Below are 13,496 nucleotides of genomic sequence, written 5' to 3'. Positions count from 1 at the left end.
CTAACACTTAAGCTTGTTTTTTAATACATTTAATTTAATCTAATAAATAATTAGGGGAAAAAGGAGAAGTTCAACTCTGTTTGATTCAATGAATTAGCTCTTGAACTAACCTAAAGGGTTGTTTGAATTGTTTGACAAGTTCCTTTGTGTGGTGAGTATGTCTGTGTGTTTTCGTACAACTCGCCTGTCAACGCAGTCAAAACTGTGTGCAACACAGACACAGCTTACAAAGTGTTCTGAGAACTGATTCGTGTCAGATTTTTTTAATCCATTGAGTCCCAGAGGTGCCATGTAAATATAAATTTTAATTTTACTTATTCATGGATTTCATTTTTTTACCTTTGTGCCAGAGGACGTAACAAAGCTTCCCAGGAGGGTGTTTGTTAATACAGAGCATTTCTCTCTCTGCCCTAGCATGGAAAGTCTATCATGTATCTTCCCCAGATCACAGGACTTGAAGTGCTTTTGCAACTTATAATATCATGAAAAATAAAGCACTTCAGCTAAAACAAAAGAGCTCATCTACAGCAGTGGCCCCTGTGTGTGGTCCCCAACCATTGGTGGTAGCATCTCCTGGGAGCTTGGCAAAAATGCATGTTCTCAGCCCACCCAATACCGACTGAATCAGAAACTCTGGGGTGGGAGTCTAGCAATCTGTGTTTTAACAAATGCTTCAGAGGATTCTGATGCTTACTCAACTTTCTGTTCCTCTACCCTAAAGGAACAGAAAGAGGAGACACCTCAGTCTTTGACTTGCAGTGGGTATTGAACAAGAGGTCTTAAAGACTTCCTATTGTACTTTAATTAACACTATGATGTCTTAAATAAAGTTCTGTGTCTTTTTAATTCCCTCTTTTAATCTATGGCAATTCAAGCACTGAATTTAAGTCAAACAGACCTGGCCAAACAGGCAATGCCAGGCAGGAAAAGGGAATGACTATAGAGTAATGTAATCTATTCTAGCAGAATAACTAGAATCCAAAATGGTCAGTCTAGTTACACTAGTTGGCTTTACAAATAAATTGGATCCATAATGCAGTGAGCTGATTGTTTGCTTGGGAATTAGCTGAAAGCAAAATCACTTAAATCCATTGAATATAAATTATTTTATCCAAGTAGCATAGAAATGCCCAACCAGCCTTACAAGATTGAGAGGGTTGTCTCAGACAAATAAAACATGCCTTCAGAACAAAGGAATGGCGTGTGTCAGGGAAGACTGCCTAGGATGTACTGATAGGGAAGCTGACAGAGCTTCCCAGGAGGGTATTTGTTAGTTATGAGCATTTCTCCTTCTGTCCTAGCATGGAAGGTTCCATCGTGCATCTGCCCCAGATCATAGCTCTAAAGAAGAAATACAAGGCTTACCTCTACATGGATGAAGCTCACAGTATTGGGGCCGTGGGCCCAACCGGCCGAGGTGTCACGGAATTCTTTGGACTAGACCCTCACGAAGTTGATGTGCTCATGGGCACATTCACCAAAAGCTTTGGAGCTGCAGGAGGTTACATAGCTGGAAGGAAGGTAAGAGAGGGACCCCTTGTGTCTGTTTAAAACCTGAGCGCCCTGGGGATGCCGTGTGTAGGGCTTCTCTGAATTTCATGAAAGCTTCAATTCAGTTCACCACACCTCAGCTGATCACTCCAGCCTGGCTACAATGGGTTCACAGCCAGATAAGGCACAGAATGTCGAGGAGCTCTCCCTCGAAAAGTGAAGAGGAGGATGTGATGAGTGATCACATTATAATGAAATGGAAACACTGGCCATGTACACAAGGTGCAAAGTACCAGGGAGAGGAATAATTAACTTTGTTAAGTAGTATTTAGGACATGGTTTAGATTGAATGTCCACCTTGTAGACAGATAATGGGGGGGCCGTATTTAACACAGAGAGAGAATAATGTATACCAAGCCACAGAAGTGATAAGGGATGTTCTGAAAACTATAAGCAGTTTGGGGTTTGTGGCATTAAAAAACACAAGGAAGGTAACAGCAACAGTAGGCAAATGTTAGTTATTAGGGAGGCTGACCCTATGCTACGAGTTGTGGGTTTTAAGAGTCTTAATCAAAACGGTGGCAGGAATGTACTTTTAAGAAATTTTCTCTGCAAAAAAAAAAAATTCTTTCCATAATGTTGCATAAACCATAGGTCAAATCCTGCCATTCTCCAGTATCTTATCAATATGCCTTAAAAATTCTTATCTGCTGGGATTAGACTGTTAAGTGAATGTTGTCCCTGTCAAGGATCTTGAGTCCACTTGGTCGATATCACCAAGAGGTTTGTGAAAATAAAACAATAAATACTTGAGAGAAATTTAAAAGGAGGGAAAGGAAAGGGACAAAGAAAGTCCAGTATTCAAACCTGGGTTTGAGAGATAAAGGAGCCAGTTATCCGACCAATGAGAGGACAGCCTTGTCCAAATTCTGACACCTATCTCAGACAAACCTACACCTGTCCCAAAGAGCATGACAGTGATGTTGGCTCAGCTTAGGACGGCACAGTAGGCCCAAAACCAGTGCATGCAAGTGATATCAACAAAAATCCCCACTTCCTTACCTATTGAGATGAACAGAAACTTCTGGCAAACCAGTTAGACAAACCAAGAAGTGCAGCAGAAAACAGTCCTCTCATTGAAAGCTCATGATTTAAAACAACAGATTTAATTCTGGCCACTGGCTCTGCCATGAAATGCACAGATGCTTAAAATGTTCAGAGTTTTAAGTGGTTTTTACCCTTCAATAAGCACTGCTTTCTTTTGGGCTCAAAGCATTGTTTTTCATCCCCTCTACACTTGCCTGTGGGAATTAGCCAGGTAATGCTAAAACCATTGGGAATGCCCAGGATCTTACAAAATTCAGCTAAATCTGGTGAAAGGTTAAATGTTCCCTTCCTAGACTGCCGAAGCAGTAGGATCAGAGGGTCTCAAATTTAGGAGCTCCCTGATCCCGGCTACATTGCCTTGTGAGCTTGTGGTTTTGTGATTACTTTAGCAGCAGTTCTGAACTTCAAAATTTTTAACCAAGCGTAACTCTGTTTCCTGAACCAAAGGCACCTGAATAAACTGAAACAAGCCAATCCTTGAAATGTTGTCAAATTTGGTGGATGTCACATTTTTCCTCCTAGAGCGCCTTCATTTGATACCCACTTTAAACAAAGGCTCGTGACTAGCAGAAGTAAAGACCAGTTCACCATGATTCTCTCTCATGCTCTCCATTCTGACATTAGCAAGAGTATTTTTAAGGTGTAGATGTTCCTGTGTACACAATTTCTACTCATTTGGCGTCGATACCGAGCAATTGTGAAAATTGCCATTATTTACATTAATCCGGATGCAGAAAAAGTATGTACATCTGTTCCTTTTCTTACCTTTTAAAATGCTCGTTTTATACATATTTAGATCCAGAGGGTCGCATCGTTCATTCCCTCTCCTCCCCCTCCTTTTTCCTCCCCACTTTTCTCTGTCTTCTCGACCCTTCATGTTGCACTGCAGTGTCTAAATTTACCACTAGATGGCAGCAAGAATTAGAGCGTGTTTGGCAGAGACCTGTTAGCCTCCCCTGAGATCTACCGCCCTAAAACAGCAAGATGCAAAACCTTGAAAACACAGGGCTGTTTCCAAGACCTGGGCGGTGAGCAGGAACGCGCTTAAGAAAATGCATGTATCCCTGATGACTTAAAAATCAGTCAGATACACACCTATGGTTTTGATGACACTGTGACAAACCTGGGTAAACAGGCTTCCTTTCGGCCTAATGAGCCCATGACTTAATGGAACTCTGTTCCTTTGTACCTTTAATTCTTTTCAATTATGTTAATTTTTATTATGTATAATTTCAAGTCAAATCATATATTGTATTCCTATGAACTTTGGACAATTTTGTGAAGAATTTTTACTTTGAGTCTGTTTAAATTATGCTTTTTAACTGAAACAACATAGGATTGGGCAAATACTAAACATTTTTGTTTGCAAAACTACTTCTTCTAGTATGTTTAAATAATTAGAGTACAGTTTTCAAACTCTGATAACTGTACTGTAAGATAGATAGACAGTTGATAGATAGACGACTAATCTCCCAGATACTTTGCCATATAGCTCAGTTTAGGAGATTATTGCAAAATAGCTAGGATTCTAAACCAATGTATACAAAAGCAACAAAATTGAACATAAAAAAGTTAAAGTACACACGTTCAGACTTGCTGTTTTTCTGAAACTGTATATAATTTCAATTTCACTGTGCCCATAGGGTTCTCAGTAAACCCTGAAATTTGAAAATAGTTAGCTCCAAAAATCTAGAAAAAAAGATAAAAACATCTGGCTCTTAACTCTCTTTTTAAATGATGTTAATATTGGTGTAGAGAGGCTGCATTTCCAATAATAGTGTCTGGGAGGTTCTGGAAATCTTTATGGAATGGGTCAAGGTCAGAGCTTTATATATTAGCAACTAGATGAATCATGTAATGAAATATATTTGAAAACAAGGAGGAAAAAATGGTTTAGCATGACGATACTACCAGAGAAAACAGAGGTTTTGTTTTGACCTCAGAGCCTTTTCCTCACAAAGTGTCCTACAAATTCCCCTCTGCTAATTGGAGGTTGCTGCCAGGCTGTGATCCCCTCTTTCCACTCAAGGAAACTGCTAACAGTCTGTTCAGAGATAGCAGAGTTTTGCTGTTCTGCTCACTTTGAGTTTGGAGCCACTATAGATGCACAGTGAACAGCCTAACTGGGAGGAGTCTGTCCTTTCAAGACTTTCCTGATGAAATTCCAGATCACTACTTCTCTCTACCTGTCAGAGCTCCATGCCATGAATGGCTTCTTTGAAGGGAAGCCTAAGCTGATGAGACTAGGTTTCTTATTTTTATTCTTTTACATCTGTATTGATCCTGTGGCTGGGAAATGTGGTCAATGCCGAAGACCCCAAACTTTTCCCCAGACAAGGATCTTGAGTCTTGGCACTGAACACTGGCTCCCACAGCCTCCACAGGCTGACCAGAGACTTGCAAATGAATGAAGCGATGGTAGCCCTTGTAACTGATAGGTTGCAGGGCTGGAATTCTGGAGAAAGGAACTGGGACAGGGCGGACAAATTTGGGGTGAGCATTAGCCCCAGAAGCCCACCTGCCAGCCAAAGCTGGGTCGCTCTAAAAAGTGAGCCCTGCCCTGCACGCTAAGCCCTGGCTGTATTTAACATCCCTTTGAAGTAAGCAGGGGTCATGGAGTGAGCTCTAAGATGTTTATTCTAAGAGTCTCCTGTCTGATTTCCTCCCAAAAAAAGCCACCCTTGCCCTTGAACTTCAGGCCCATGGATAGAGAAAACAATCAGGGTTTTGAACTTCCAAATCGATGTGGAAACCTCAGTATGAGGAGACCTCTAGCCCACCCTGAAGAAGACACATCCCAGACTCACCTTACAAAAGACCAAAGCCACCTCTTAAGTCATGGCTCATAGCACCCATTGGGGAAACAAGAGGGGGAATTCGTAGCCAGGAATCAAGGTTCTCCCTGACACTCTCCAGAAGTTACTCAAAGAGCTCCATTTTTTGAACCACACAAGCAAATAAACTTCCATCCAGAAACTCAGACCCTGAGAGAAAGCGAACTCAGTCCAAAAAAAATAAAATTTGGGGCAAGATAGTCTTAACATTAAAAGGAACCAATGCTGCACCGATGAGGTATTCATTCAAACTAAGAAGGCTCATGGCCTTGACTTTAAAAAATGTCTCAATCTGTGAATTAGGGTTGGGGACATTTGGAAGAGCCCTTTTCAAGATCAAAGGAAGTTTTGTTTTGTTTCCTTGTCTGATCTTTGTCAGTGATGACCCCCAAGCTAAGTCAGTAATACCCTATATGCTTTGAGGCCCCTGGCCATCTTTCCTCCATCTCTAAAACTCCTCTGTTTTCCATTAGACTGTCAGTATTTAGCAGGCCACTACTAGGTGTGGTATCCACCACTATGGATTTTAAAAGAAGTGTGAAGCTCCATCCCTGCTCTCAAGGAAGTTTCAGTCCCTTTTGGAGAAACAAGAGAGATAGACATGAAACATTTTGAGACCAGTGTCTCAATCTGTGGTTTAGTACCATATGGATGAGTAGATCAGGATGTCTCCCCACCCTCTCCAAAAAGAGGAACAGTCCCTGGGTTAGGGAAAGCACCGTAGGGTAAGGAGAGTGGAACTGGGGTCTGTGCTCTCCTGGCCCCCCTCACACCCCACCAAGCTTACTCTTCTGGGGAGAAGTCTGGAGAAGTCAAGTGCGGTCTAAGGGTGAGGCTCTAGAGTCAGCTTCTTTGGGTCTAAATCCTTGTTCTACCATCTTTTGGGAATAATTGTGTAAACTTCTCTGTGATTCAGTTGTTCTGTCTACAAAATGCCAGTAAAACAGTATCTGCCTGAAAGAATTATTGTGAAGTTTAAATGTATTAATGCATACAAAGTTCCTAAAATGGAACCTCAGGCCACCGGGGAATATCAGCTATGCTGTTAGCTTCTAGCCTTATTAGCTCTTCAGGATCATTCAACCTGTCATCAAGCCTGGGTACTCCCTTATTGAAAACGTCTCTCTTTTCCTTTCTTTTCACTCCTGCTGCCACCCCTCCCCATAAGTATGCAGGAAGAGTTAGGCTGAAAATCCTTGGTTTGATGTATGGGTCTCTCAATGTGTAGTCACACAACCTTAGAATGTAACTGTGTGCAAAACGAGAGAGTTGAAACAAGGACACTCCAAGAAGCTTTTGTATTTTGGTCCCCTCCTCCCACCCCATGCTCCCAGTTCTAAGAATCTTTCAATCGGCCATTAACAATAATTGACCAGGCATGGTGGCTCATGCCTATAATCACAACACTTTGGGAGGCCAAGGTGGGTGGATTACCAGAGGTCAAGAGTTCGAGACCAGCCTGGCCAACATGGTGAAACCCCGTCTCTACAAAAAATACAAAAATTAGCCGGGCGTAGTGGCACACGCCTGTAGTCCCAGATACTTGGGAGGCTGAAGCAGGAGAATTGCTTGAGTGCAGGAGACAGAGGTTACAGTGAGCCAAGGTCATGCCACTGCACTCCAGCCTGGCCAACAGAGCAGGACTCTGTCAAAAAAAAAAGAAAGAAAGAAAGTTACCAACTGCATCAGGCATTCACTGTTTCACTGTGTACCAGATGCTTTTCTAAGCATCTCATATATGTATTCACCCATTTCATCCTCATAAACTCCGAGACAGGTATTACTATGATCTCATTTTTCAGAGAAGCCAACTAAGGCACAGAGAGACTTAGTAACTGGCCCATAGTCACACAGCAGTAAGTGGCAAAGCCAGGATTTGAATCCAAGCTATTGGGCACCAGAGGCTGTGCTGTAACTCCTGGTTATACTCCCTCCAAGGGGACAGCTCCTCATCCCCTTGTCTCAGAAGCACTGGCTTCTCCCTCTCTTCCCAATTGACACCTCTACTCTGTGCCCATAAGATGCCATCCTTATTCCTAATTTTAGGACAGTCCCATACCTTTTTGCTCCTCTGCATCTATCCAAATCTCCCCAACCCTCATGGCCAGATCACACCCTTGAAACACCTTGTTCCTGACAGAGGTCCACATGAGCCTCCATCATCCAATTCCCAGGACCCACCCACCGTCTCCTCATTGACTTCCCCTGCATCCTGTAGGGAGATATTTGCTCCAACAGAGAAAGGCAATCCCTGCTGCTGCCCCCCAGGAGCACGGAACATGGCACTGTGAAGGACAGCCCTGACTGTAGCTACTCTGGCACATGACTGCTGTCATCTCTTTGAGCCACCTCAGATACTCCAAAGTGAACTTTCTGGATACCCTGTGGCTGATGAATTCAGTCAGGCCAGCATCATGCACATACTCTTCAGATATGGGGAAAACCCACCCAGCTTTTTTCATGAGGTTCACCAAATAAAAGAATCAGCAAAAAACTTAATTTCATTTATATAAATGGATAACGGATGCCAGGGACTAGCCTTATGGTCCTTTTCTATCCTCCCTCCCCTCCTGGACTCCCACACATGTCTAGACATAGAAAGTTATTGGTATATTCTTGCTGGAAGGAAAGGTGGAAGGAGGGAGGGGGAGAAGAAAAGAGGAAAGAAGGGAGGGAGGGAGGGAGGGAGGAAGGAAGGAAGGAAGGAAGGAAGGAAGGAAGGAAGGAAGGAAGGAAGGAAAGAAGGAAGGGAATACTTTGAAATACAGAGAAGAAAATGATTTAAATAAAAAATTTGAAATGAAAAGAGAGAGAGACAGAGAATCAGAGTAGATGGGAAGGGGAAGGAAGGAAGCTAGAAGGAAAGGAAGAAACAAAAAACAAAAGGAATAGTTTGAAGTGAAGGAGAATATGGAAAAGGGAAGTCATAGAAGAAGGATGGGTGGAAGAGGAGATTCAGAATGAAAGACATATTGAAGAAGGCAGGAAGAACAGAACAGATTCCCTGATTCCCCTCTTGAACCAGGTAGAGTCATCACATCATTAATTTAACCTTCACCAACCACTGTAAGGCAGGCCACACACTGTTCTGAGGAAGAGAAACTGTGAATGTTGAAAATGCTTATAAGCAACAATGCTTATAAGCAACAATGCCCACACATACCCAAGAGAGATGAAATAGTGATGGGCAGGGAACAGGCCCAGGCTCGGAGGTGGGAATGAATGTGACTAATGAAGGAGGGTGAGGAGGACATGAACCAATCCCAAAGCAGAGGATGTCGATTCCCAAGAGCTCTTTCCAAATCACCTTCATGAGGAAGGAAGACATAGCGAAGACACTTGCCTAAGTGGGATTCTAAGCTGTGCCGTTATTCTAAAGAGAAGGCACCTGATCTTTTAAAGACCCCACTGCTAATGCAAAGGGCTGCCATCAGCCCATTAGCTTTTCTGAAGGACACTCTGAGGGTCCCAGGCCATGAGACACTGTAGGTGGGCTGATGGAGGGTCTCTGCAATCCAACTGAGCACCTGCAGGTGCCAGCTCTGAGGCCCTCACCACTGCGGCATTAGGTTACTGGAGCTTCTTAGGGCTTTTAGCAAGCTTACTTGGGACCTTACATTTGGCCTCAGGAATCAGGCATACAGGTGAAAAATGGCTCCTCCCACTGAAGACCAGAATTCTGTAACAGCTCAGCATTCCAAAGAGTGTTACACAAAATACACAAAATTCCAATAGTTATCTGCTACCCAAGGCATAACCAGAGTTTATCTGGTCCTAACCTATATTCTGGTTTCATTTCCCACAAACCTGTACTCAAACCGTCCTTTGCTGTCCTCCAAACATGCTGCCTCCATTAGTTTTTGCTGTGTAACAAACCACCCCCAAATTTGGTGTCTAAAATCACCACCATTTATTTAGCTTACGATTCTGTCCATCAACAATGTGGGCTGGGCTCAGCTGAGGAGTTCTTTTGGTCTCATCTGGACTTGCTTCTGTACAACAGTCCATTGCTGAGTCAGCAGGGCACTGCTTGGCCTGGGGTAGCTTCAGCTGGAGTGGTCCTTCTCTATTCCACATGGTTGTCATCCTCCAGCAAGCTGGCTCAGGCTTATTCACATAGCAGCTGGAGAGAGTTCTGAGAGGACAAAAGCACTCAAGGCATTTTGAGGCGCAGACTCAGAACCACCACACCATCATCTCTGCCATATACTACTGGACAAAGAAAGTCACAAGGCCAGCCCAGATTAATCCGCCTTTTGATGGAGGGAGCTGCAAAGTTGAATTGCAAAGATGCATGGTTATAGGCAGTGAGAGAATTACAGCTATTTCTTGTAAACACTCTGCTATACATGCCTTCTGCTTTCTTGCTTGTGTTCCTATGTTCAGCTTCTCTCTTCTGCCACCCTCCCTCCACGTTTTCTTTTCCTCCTTAATTATCTTCATTCTTCAAGGCTTAATCATATCTCCTCATCGGAACCTTCTCTATCTACTTCAGCTAGAAGGACCCTCTCTCTTTCCTCTGCATCTTGCAGCCCTGTTGCATGTCCTAGTTTGCATGGACTGTGACTCATTCTACCATGCTTGTTCATGGGCACAATCACATGTAATATTCTCAAGGGCAAGGACCACATCCTGTGTTCTTTGGGCACTGAACACAAAGTCAGTGCTCACACATAGTAGGTACTCAACAAATGCTTCAGGAATCATGTTTCTTTCACACATCTGGTTTTGCCTTAAAGTTCAACTCCAAACTTGCAGCATCCTGCTTTGCTGTAGATTCTAGGTTTTTGAGGGAGAAACTATGAAGGAAATAGAAAAAAATAGTTTGATGAAAACCATTGAGAGTTGGACCCCATTCCTCTTTCGAGCTGTGAGATCAAATGTCTTTTGCTATGAAGATGGGGATGGGACTAGATGTAATTCCCACCACCAGTGTTGAGATTTACTTGCCTTCTTTTTGGGTTTTCCCTCTTTGTTTAAGGATCTTGTGGATTATTTACGGGTTCACTCGCATAGTGCTGTCTATGCTTCATCCATGAGCCCACCGATAGCAGAGCAAATCATCAGATCACTAAAACATCTCATGGGACTGGATGGGACCACACAAGGTAAGAGGATACGCATAGAGCACAGCTCTTGCATCGCTCTGTCCCCCTTCTGCCTCATTAATCTTTCTGCTTCTCAAATACACACCTTTATCTTATAGAACCCCATTTGTAAATCAAGCCATGTGATAAATGCACAAAAACTGTTGTTAGCACACCACACAAAAACCCTTCGTTAAAGCAAAGAAAACTTTCTAATTTACCTCATTGTGAACAGCAAATTTAAATAATTTTGTGTGATCAATTATGTTGAAATGAAGCAAATATTGTGTGTGTGTGTTTGCATGTGTGTGTGCGCACACGCTTGCATGCACATGCTTGCCTGTGCTTGCTTGGGGCTGTCACTTGTGTTTCCCTAAGACCAAAGTAGCCAATTTAATATCCAATTTTTCATCCTTTTATTTTTTATAGCCAGAGGTTGGGCAATGGAAGGCCACCACTGGCCATTTGAGGATATATAGACAAAACACACACAATAAACTTCCAGCCATTTCTTTGCCAGTGGGACCAGAGCTAAACTGTGCTACTTTGCTCAACCCAAATTAATCCTTTTTGAAAAGCTGTTTCATAAAAGCCTCTTGGAACTCTCCCACCGTTTTGCAGAGGTGGTTTATAGAGATTCTACTGCATGTCACACATCAGAGGGGATACGGTGCTGAATAAGGCAGTTCTTGCTGCCAGGCAAGCTGGTGAGCACATTTATGGAAGTAGCCAATTTATCCTGGCCACTGGACTGTACAATCCATGTGCCTCACCTCACTTCCCAGCTGTCCTGAAGTCCTACATTGTTTAATGCAACCCTCCAAGTCTGCTATTTCAATAGAAGTATGGGGTACTCCATCAGTTTTCGGTATTATTAAAGCAGCAGAATATTCACATACAAATTTTACCAGAAGCCTACTGTATAAAACAGATAAGAACAAGGCTGATCTAGTTAAAGTAGTGTCTTCACTTACTCCCATACTGATACCCCTTGGGGCCCTTCTACTGAGCCCTAGTGCTCCCAAGACACTTGTTTGAAAGACAGGACTTTTTTTCACTAAAGCAGGGTAAAGGCCTGCAGGAGGATATTTTTTCCTCCATATGAAATGCAGTGATTGGCTGATCTCTAGGATTCCTTCCAGGCTTGCCTTTTCAGTGTTATGACTCTGCATCTTATTGATTGGTCTTTGTGAAAAGAAAACGACAGTCCAGTCTAGGAAGTCCTCATGGTATGAGACTGAAGGTAGCTGCCTGGATCTGACTCCTGTGATACTATTCACTCATGTGTGGCCTTAGACGAGTGACTTATCTATTCAACCCTGAGCAAGTGACTCAACTTCTCTGTACTTCAATTCATCCAGTTATAAAGTGAGAAAAAATGATATTTAGGAGCCAAGGTTTTTGTGAGAAGTAGATACATTAATCTGTATAAAATATTTAGCATTGTGTCTGGAGACAATTATTAGTAAGCATTATATAATTGCTTGCTGCTGTTATTTGCTGTTGTTTCTGAGGTGATCAACAAGTATTTGAACCATTTCTCAGAGATGCTGTAGGAAGCATCGTTATGACAGAAGTGAAGTAGGACTAGATATCCGCTAAGATAAGATCCTGGATTAGTCAGGATAAGGGAGGTTTTGCCACCATAATAAATAAACCCTGTAGATCTCAGTGGCTTCACAGAACCAAGGTATTTCTTGTTTGCATCACATCTAATACCAATCAGTCAACTCTCTACACATTGCTTGTCCTTGAAGACAGTGACTCAGGCTGCTTTCACCTTAAGGGTTCGTCATCTCAAAACATGGCCCCCATGGTTACCAAGGTAAAAAGAAAGGGAGGGTCAGCCTGGAGGTGATTCTTATCACCTTGTTTACAATCTATTGGCCAAAACTAGTCATATGGCCACACCCCAAAAAGAGGCTGGGGTAAATTAAGGGACACAGACATTGGATAAACAGGTACCTTTTTTTGGGGGGGGTGGTTCTTTTTTGGGGGGGTTTTAAAAATTTGAGACAGAGACTTGCTCTGTCGCCCAGGTTGAAGGGCAGTGACGTGATCTGGGCTCACTGCAACCTCCACCTCCCAGACTCAAGCAATTCTCCTGCCTTAGCCTCCTGAGTAGTTGGGACTACAGGTGCACACCACCATGCCCAGCTAATTTTTTTTTTCTTTTTTTTTTGGGACAGAGTTTCGCTCTTGTCACCCAGGCTAAAGTACAATGGTGTGATCTCAGCTCACTGCAACCTCCACCTCCTGGGTTCAAGCAATTCGCCTGCCTCAGCCTCCTAAGTAGCTGGGATTGCAGGTGCCCGCCACCACACCTGGCTATTTTTTGTATTTTTAGTAGACACGGAGTTTCGCCAGGTTGGTCTCAAACTCCCAGTCTCAGGTGATCCACCCACCTCGGCCTCCCAAAATGCTGGGATTACAGGCATGAGCCACCACACCTGGTCAATTTTTGTATTTTTAGTCGAGACAGGGTTTCACCATCTTGGCCATCCTGGCCTCAAGTTATCTGCCCACATCAGCCTCTCAAAGTGCTGGGATTATAGGTGTGAGCCACTATGCCTGTCCTAAACAGGTATCTTTTAACCTTTTAACATTGAAGCCATATAGAGCGGCATCTTTTCCTACACAAGCTTTCCACTGTATGAAAAAACTGGCCTAGAACTACTGGCTTCCCATAAAGCCATATTAATTCTCTTCTTAAACTTCAAGTGTTTCTTAATGGAAAATCAATTATTTGAGATTTAAGCAAAAATGCAAGTTAAGTGAATTGTCTCAGAATGACTAGAATTATTCTTTGGTCTTGTTTTAAAGACAAGTGACTAGGAAAAAGTTATTCTAGAAATTAGCTTGTGTCTCAACAAAAATTTTCACTCATTTCTGGGGTCCTTTAGTGTATATGTCATCCGAATCAGTTGCTTTACATGTATGCAACTTTACAATCATTGCCTTCCGTCCTCTGGATTGG

General features: G+C 42.8%; 1 protein-coding gene across 4 annotated transcripts in view; it reads left to right on the top strand.

Annotated features, from left to right (window-relative positions):
* The window catches only part of SPTLC3 (serine palmitoyltransferase long chain base subunit 3), a 167,495-nt gene that overhangs the window by 115,998 nt on the left and 38,001 nt on the right, over positions 1-13,496 (top strand). For all 4 annotated transcript variants that reach the window (XM_030915896.1, XM_030915895.1, XM_030915898.1 and 1 more), the window contains 2 exons: positions 1,302-1,521; positions 10,414-10,540. In XM_030915896.1, coding sequence (XP_030771756.1) covers positions 1,302-1,521; positions 10,414-10,540 — 347 coding nt within the window. The remainder of the gene's footprint in view (positions 1-1,301; positions 1,522-10,413; positions 10,541-13,496) is intronic.

The sequence above is a fragment of the Rhinopithecus roxellana genome, chromosome 13, assembly GCF_007565055.1.
Source record: "Rhinopithecus roxellana isolate Shanxi Qingling chromosome 13, ASM756505v1, whole genome shotgun sequence".
Lineage (NCBI taxonomy): Eukaryota > Metazoa > Chordata > Mammalia > Primates > Cercopithecidae > Rhinopithecus > Rhinopithecus roxellana.
This window is presented reverse-complemented; position numbering and strand designations above follow the sequence as displayed.